The sequence below is a fragment of the Nanorana parkeri genome, unplaced genomic scaffold (genome assembly GCF_000935625.1).
Source record: "Nanorana parkeri isolate BGI_ZX_2015 unplaced genomic scaffold, ASM93562v1 scaffold425, whole genome shotgun sequence".
In the NCBI taxonomy this organism is placed as follows: Eukaryota; Metazoa; Chordata; class Amphibia; order Anura; family Dicroglossidae; genus Nanorana; species Nanorana parkeri.
This window is the reverse complement of record NW_017306693.1, coordinates 1,209,407-1,217,712: the sequence shown is the minus strand read 5'-3', so window position 1 is coordinate 1,217,712 and position 8,306 is coordinate 1,209,407. Positions and strand designations below refer to the sequence as shown.

Here is an 8,306-nt window from a genome sequence, read left to right as displayed (position 1 = left end):
GGCATGGGCAACGCTGGCACTTTTCCTTCCTCCACTGATGACAAACCAGGCGCAGTATTTGAACAGTACAATCCCTGACCATAACCTAGCAAATCCTTGAATAGCGAGGCTGGTTCAGTAATCAGAGGATTCCTTTACATTGGAATGCAATGTTCTTTGTTTTTCCCTCAAGCATTAAATGCATTGCTTAACAATAATCATTATCAGGAAAAGGAAACCTGTCATTTCAGAGATGCAAAGGTTGTCACTAAGGATGAGCCTGAGCTCTTCTAAAAACAGAAGGAAGCTCCTTCCACTGCTGCGCAATCAGCTGCGACCAGGGAAATCCCCGCCAGCAGCTGCAGGTAAGCAAAGTGGAGGGATGCGGTGATGTCATTGACCATAAAAGGCCGCATGACTATATTTGGTCAATTACATTGACCTAATTTAGCCATGTGGCCATATAAGGTAAATTACATCAGCATAAGTATCCTGTCCCTATGTATATGTGCAGCTGCCGCAGCTGATTGGGCAAGTGCCTCGAAGGAGCTCAGCTTCTGACCAGGTCTGATCGGAACCTGAACTCATCCCTAGTTGTCACTATGGTGCTCCTTCTGAACAAGCTAGTTGCCTGGCTGTTATGTGGATACAATACCTTTAATGCTAAACTCCAGGCAAACAGCTCAATGCACATATAACATACATATAAAAGGAGCGGTTTTACCTGGCCAAGGATTTCTATATCAGTCCATCCAGTTCTGTGTTTTACACAGCTCAGCCCTATCTGGCAGGGAAGGGGACCAGATTTCTCTCTCCTACAGTTAAAGTTAAACTCCAGGAAAGAAGCTAAATACACAGATGAAATATATATGAAGGAGCTGTTTTTTTTCCCTGCTGCAATTTTAACTTTCATTCACAGGTCCTCTCCCCATCACCTTCCTCGTATATTTCCAGAATAATAAAGTAAGCGAGTAATGACAGCATGACGGCCAGGAAACCAGCATTTTGTCCCCGTTCACACCAGAGTGTTTCGGCCATGCAGATTTTTCCGCGCTGAACCGCCTACATGAACAATTCCATACATTCCTATAGGGACCGTTCATGCAAGCGCGCGGATCGGCGCAATCCAAAATACCTGCCGCATTATGCTCCCTGAGCTACTTTTGTCGCGCTGATCAGCGTGTTTTCCATATAAAAATCGCCATTTAAAAAATCGCACGGAAACGGCGCTGAACCACTGCCGCCCTGGTGTGAATGGGGCTTTTCAGAGGGACAATAGAAGCTTCCATGCATCTATCATGACAGGTTTCTTTTAAAGAGAATTTCTCCAATCCCATATTCCCGCTGTTGTTTATGCTGTGTACACGCACAGTCCACAGAGTCTAAGAACACGACCCCTTTGATCTACCTCTAAAGGGTTTCTGGATGAGGATGGCCAGGTGTGAAATTAAAGTGAATGTGGGAGTCAGTACGGTCCAGTTCTGCCATCCATGTTCATTTTAGTGTAGTGCAAAGCGAACGATGGTGCTCAACAAACCAAAGTCGGAGTGGGAAGATACAATGGCCCCACCACAGTGCTAGATTTCACCAGAAGATGGTGCTGCAAATTAAATCAAGCTGCAGAAGACACCTCTGTGTCATTGTATAAGATTGTCACAAGCAAACAGGTTATTTACACTTTCACTGCAGGTACCTCCGTCACATTGCCGATGGAGTATGATGGACCTCTACAGAGAACCTGAAGGTACCACTGTCAGAAGAAGTGACCATTGGCCAAGTTGAACGTTTTCCCTATAGACCATCTTTATTCTGTTCCATTAGTGCTACTCACAGCCTATGCATGACTTCAGAACACACGGACTTCTACCGCAACTGGGAACAAAAGATCTTTTGACAGTTGGGTTGTTTCATAACATCTGGCTACGGTCTATCAGTACCCCAAAGAGAACTTTAGTCAATATATGATTTACCAGTTTATCTTATATAACATCACACTACCTGCACTTCCTCTTTTTCTTGGTGACTGAGTAGCAGCAGAACCTGCAATAAATGCTGTGTACTCCTGGATAGCAGCTGAGAGCAACTTCCTGTAGTCAAAGGAAGTGGAATGGTGAGGATTCAGTGTTGCATCAAGTGTCATGGTTGCTACATGGTCTGGAACCCTGAAGTACTAGGTTGTCTGAGGCAGGCTTTATTTCTAGCTATAGGCTCTAAACTTCATGGGACCTGTTCCAAACAAAAAAAAAAAAGAAGACGGCATAGGTAAAAAGCTTTCATAATTCCTAAATTATGAGACTTGATTGGAATTCTCCACTAGCAGTCCATAAGGTCAACATCACAGCGCCCAGTAACTAACCTCTTCACCTTGTGGACATTTAAAGAAGAACTCCAGAAATTTTGAAAACTTACCTTTGCAGTCCTGTACTACTCCTGCGCTGTGCTAGTTTTTTTCTCAGGGAGTCAAATAAAGCAGTTTCACTCCCCTAATCCTTAGTCTTGTGGTGGTCGGCCCTCACCACTCTCCCCCTCCACTCTGGCTGTACAACGTTCCTCGGTGTCCTCACATCTAATGCAAGTCAATGGACCTGCAGATGTGATGACGTCAGCAGTCCTTAGACCACTGGAGCCTGAAGGACAGAAGAATGCAGGGACTGGTTTAGCAGCCCAACGGGCTAGTGGCTAAAATTTTCTTAATTTGAGCCTCCAGACCCAAAACAACCACTTTACCCTCGCAGTACAGGGGTAGCCCCTCTGCAGGGGTAGGTTTTTAAAATTCCCAGAGTTCTTTTTAAACCCTAACTAAATGACATTTATGCATCAGATGGCTATGTGACAGGCTGACAACGTAGCAGAACAATTGGGAAACAGGGACAAAGCGTTGTCTCCCTAGAACAGAAAATGCCAGTACAATGACCTTCAAGGCAGGATCACCAGGAATTATTTTAATTAAAATTGCAGAATTAGAAATATGTAAAAATTACTTTTTAAATTATATTAACATGTTAACACTTATATAAGATTTGGGTGATTGGGTTACATAAATTTCAAGGGGCTCTGCTGTGGGCTGTGCCAGTACTAACCAAAATACAGACTACCAATTGTTCATTATACTGCCCTCCATGCTATTCTTTCCCAGATACAGCTCTGAAAAAACTGTGCCAGGAGTGCAGAGGTACCATTAGATCAATGACCCTTCTATATTATTACCAGGCCTATGGGCCATTTTCAGTGACTGATCGCAGTAACAGGGACCAGAAGTAGAGAGAACTCGGACTGAAAGCATTAAGCTAATGGTACTGCTTTGTTTCTGACACAATTTTCAGAGAGCTATATCTGGAAAAGGATTGCACAGAGTGGAGTATAATTAACACATTACACTATATGGCCAAATGTTTGGGAACACCTAACCGTTACTCCTTTATGAGCTTGGTGGATATCCCATTCTAAAACCATGGACGACTGGACGTTAATATGACCCCCCCCCCATTGGCAACTAGACCAGCCTCCACTCTTCTGGGAAGGTTTTCCACAAGATTGGTGTATTGGTGAGAATTTGTGCCCATTCAGCCAAAAGAGCATTTGTTAGGTCAGGTAGTAATGTTGGACGAGAAGACTTGGCTCCCTGACTGGCCTTTCAATTCATCCCAAAGGTGTTCCGTAGGGTTGAGGTCAGGGCTTTGCGAAGGCCTTCACACCAAATGTGACAGAATACACATAAACATGTGCTTAGGTCAAACCTACTGAATAGCTAGCAGGAGTGTTAAGGAGACATGTTCCTTATATTGCCGTATATTTAGAGTGGTAGAAGGGTGCTGAAACCATACTTAAGCGCTACAGTGCCTCCTCCCACACCTCACTATTTGTCACCAGCGCAATGGGCTGCCCTGCTGACCAATATTCACTGCATGAGGATGTGCCAGAGGGGTGCCCTGCTAAACAATATTCGCTGCATGAGGGTGTGCCAGAGGGGTGCCCTGCTGACCAATATTCACTGCATGAGGGTGTGCCAGAGGGGTGCCCTGCTGACCAATATTCACTGCATGAGGGTGTGCCAGAGGGGTGCCCTGCTGACCAATATTCACTGCATGAGGATGTGCCAGAGGGCTGTCCTGCTGACCAATATTCACTGGGCTTGAGGGTGTGCCAGAGGGCTGCCCTGCTGACCAATATTCACTGGGCTTGAGGGTGTGCCAGAGGGCTGCCCTGCTGACCAATATTCACTGGGCTTGAGGATGTGCCAGAGGGCTGCCCTGCTGACCAATAGTCACTGGGCTTGAGGATGTGCCAGAGGGCTGCCCTGCTGACCAATAGTCACTGGGCTTGAGGATGTGCCAGAATTTAAAGCATAGCTAAACCCAACAGAAAGGAATATACTACAGCTTAGCCATTAGATGTGCTGGTTGCATTTGTTATCCTTTTTCAAGCTTTTTTTCTTTATTTTTACCTGGTGATTCTGCAGGTAACACGCTTCCAGTCCTAAGATGACAACGCGTACCCGAACTACTGTATCAGGACAACAGAAACAAGATAGGACCAGTGAACCCCACTCCCCTCCTCCATAACATAGAGAGGCGTAGTGCTGTAGTCCTCACAGATAACTGATATAATTGAGAATGGGAAGTTATCTCTCGAGTTTTCTGGCAAAACCAACAGGTAGTTTTTTTCAACGTATCCAACTCATATAACACAATGCTTTCTGGTATATTTAACACACCAAAAAGGACCAAATAAGAGAAGTTCATTGTTGGGGTTTACATACACTTTAATTTGCTGTGCTAAATTAGACATCTGCATAATTGAGGACCTCAGGAATCAGGCCTCCAGGGGACTTCATCAAGACATCTAGGTTCCTGCTTTACAGTCCAGCTAGCAGTCTAGGCTTAAGCTAAGAACAATTGTATTTAAAGTGACATTAAAGGCTATTCCCCCGCTCCCCCAATCCTGCTGTAGGGACTTACCTTAAGTGATGCCTCTTGTTCCGATTATCTTCTTCTTTCCAGCAGTATTCAGCAGTCCCTCCAGCGTTGCTGCCGGTCTCTGATCCAGCGCTGACTGCTTTGTCTTCTGCGTCCCACGGAGTCTGTGCGGGTGCAAGCCGCTGCATTGATTACCCTGTGTCTCTCCTCTTCTCCCGGCCGAAGATCTGTACTGGGCATGCGCCCGCCCTATAATCCTTTGCGGCCACCCGAGAATCTTCAGACGGGAGCTCGCGGCGAAGACACAGGTAATTTATTACCTTTTTTGGTAACTTTTTTAAATGTTTTTGCATAGATCTACTTTTTGCAAGCAGTAGATATATGCAAAAAAAACCCAGAAGGTTTAAATGTCCTTTATAGAAGAACTCCAGGGGAACAAAATGTTATCAACCCTTGCAGTGGGGCTACCCCTGCACTACAATGATTAACTGCTCGTATTTGTCTAAGTTAAAAGTCATGCTCACCTGAACCCACGAGCCAGCTTGTTCTTAGACCGGTCCCTGGAGTCTCTCTCCCACTCTGCTTCAGTGGTCTAAGGTCCCTAAATCATCACGACACCAAAAAACATTTCAATACTGCCATATAGGAGAAGACAGGCTGAAGGGAGCGCCGTCACAGTCAGCCGGCTCAGAGCTTCGAGTGAGTATAACTTTGGTATTTTTTCCCTAGACAAAAAGCAAACTCTTAACCCTTGCAGTGTGTGGGTAGCCTCACTGCAAGGGTTAATGAACATTCTTCATAAGAACCTTTCAAGTTAGAAATTTGGGAACCGGCAGTGCTGACGTGTATTTGAAGGTGCATGTTCTGAGGCTGCCACCCTGATTCTGTCTTGCTCAGTCACATATCTGGAACAAACTTGTGCACATATTTGTCAAAGAGCATAGACTCTACACGTAGTGAAGCAAGGGTAAAGTATGAGGAGGGGTATGAGGTGAATTGGCGTGTGGGATGAGGTGCCCCTTCATTTTGAGAACACCAGGTAAAGTTCTGGAGAAGTACAGTTACTCCACCAAGAAGCAGCATCCTACATATTATCCTATAAAAGGTCTGCAGTTTTCTATGGAAACCATGGACAATAGAAAATATGGATGCAAGAGTGCAAGAGTTGGAACCTTTACATTGCTCAGTCACTGCTGGGGGGACATGGAGGTAAGACTTTCATTTTGTATTAGGAGAGTGGGCTACCACCGAAAAGGCGATTCAGTATTTTGAGTGGAGTCCTTTATCTGCTTAGAGCTCTACTTACATGTAAGATTCTAGTTTTATCTAAAGCTAGGCCAAACTAATTATTGTGTTTATTGTCAAGTTTGCTGCATATTCAAATTCAAGGTTCTATAAACTAGGACTGCCATGTATTAATAAACATGAATCACATACTATATATTCCAAGAAACATGAACCGTGGTAAGATAAGTCTTCATACATCCTTGTAAGCAGATAAAAAGAAACTTGGATAAAACCTTTCTGCTCTTTCACATAGTGCCCGTCCACATTATCAAGTAGAAGAAGAATAAAATGCATTAGCATACAGGGACATAGGCTGATAACACCAGCAAACACTTTCTATCTTTTTAAAGAGGACATGTTATTCCAAGAACAACACAAGTTACAAAGACACCTTTCCATGGTCTGTAGTACAGTGGCTACTAAATGAAAGGATACATTCACTTCTTGGTTCTTATATTTGAGATCATTAAAAAGAGGGATAGAGGTGTATGATCATGGTGTGATCTCCCATTGTGAAGTCCTAGTCTTGGAGACTTTTAAGTCAGCCTGCACCTTGCCTGGTGTAAAGTGGTGGGTAGGGACCCTTGCCCTCTTTTTGTTGCCACTTACACACTGCCAGTATATGAGACACATAATACTGTCTCTGGCCTTGTATTGCGCTGAGTGAACCCTGTCTGTAACAGGGATGTGACAACTGTCCATGCCTAGACTATAACACTTGCCACTGATGTCAAGCAGCCGGATTACAAAGGTCCCCCGCAGCATCTAGCTCAATCTACTCTCTGATCAGAGAGGAACGGAAGCTGGTCATAGACCCAACTCAACCAAAAGCTTTTACAATAAAAATAACTTTAATACACTCTAATACAGAGTGTATCTAACTAGCTGTTAGACATTTTAAACTGGAACATCTGCATGACACATTTCATCCTCCCCTTCACCTCCCAGCTCCTCAGAGAAAGTATATATCCTTTAAAGTACAACAGTCATTTGACATGATTGCTATAAATACAGGTTCATGACTCTAATCTGATTGAATGAACTCAGGGTGGTCTGTCTTATTAACAATCTTGTTTAAACAAGCTCTGCCTACGATTCATTAGAACTATTCAAAATACTGCTTCCTCATTGGATATGCTACCCTTCTTGGCAGCACCATTAGTAGAAAGATTACTTATGCCCACAACAAGTCAGTAATTTCATTCAGTAGAGAGAGGGATTAAGGCAAAAGGGTCCTGAAAGATTTTTCTGGATCTCTACATTTTGTGCCCAAATTGTGTAACCCCTGCAATGCCTGGAGACGTCATACGTTCATTAAAGGAATACACACGTAACATGGTCCTAGGAGCGTATGTTACAAGTCCTGAGTGCCCATTATAAAATAATGGAAATATTGTAAGGCTAGGCCCACATGGCATGGCATTGTGGGGTTATCGAGCTTCCCTTGCAGTGCTATCCTCACACAGAATGTTTTGTAATACCATCTTCTCCTGTGCACAATTCACAAACCAGTCAGAGGTTCTAAAAATGGAATTTTAAAAACATACAAAATGTCATGTGGCAGTCATTGGGGAGCACTGGGGCGTCTCCAGGCTGTCTCTTCTCGCTGACTGCTGTTGTTGTTTGTGGTGGCATGGCTGTTCTGTTCGGGAACAGGTTCTTCATTGTTCGTTTTCTCCAGAAGTGGAGCAATGGATTCCTTTTCCGTGCTTCTTTTTTTACGGGCACGGGCTGGCATAGTCAGCAGCACCAATATGCAGACAAAGTGGAGGAAGTAGGACCAGGAGCTTAATAAAAGAAATACATACATATTGAAATTAAACAGAAATCAACACTTCTTTATGTATATGTACAACTAATATCTCATACCCCAAAAGGTGCAAAGTCTGTTTTGCCAATAATCTAATGCATTGCTACAGTATACTTTTCAACAGTCCCAAAGAGAGAGAGATTGTGTACAATAGATGTTGATTTCACATTTATAAGTGTGGTTGATTAGATCAGTGTGGGGTCTGAGACTCCACGCTTGGGCTCCACTTGGAGAACCCCCCCTTTCACCGATGGGAAAAAAAACTCTCTATACATACCTCTTCTTTACGTGTCTTAGGACGGGGGTAATGGTGC

General features: G+C 43.9%; 1 protein-coding gene across 1 annotated transcript in view; it reads right to left on the bottom strand.

Annotated features, from left to right (window-relative positions):
• Positions 1 to 7,208: 7,208 nt before the first annotated feature.
• MBOAT2 (membrane bound O-acyltransferase domain containing 2) overlaps positions 7,209 to 8,306 on the bottom strand; it is a 163,563-nt gene continuing 162,465 nt past the window's right edge. The window contains exon 13 of the mRNA XM_018559993.1: positions 7,209 to 7,969. Within this exon, the coding sequence (XP_018415495.1) occupies positions 7,747 to 7,969 (223 nt within the window). The 3' untranslated portion in view covers positions 7,209 to 7,746. The remainder of the gene's footprint in view (positions 7,970 to 8,306) is intronic.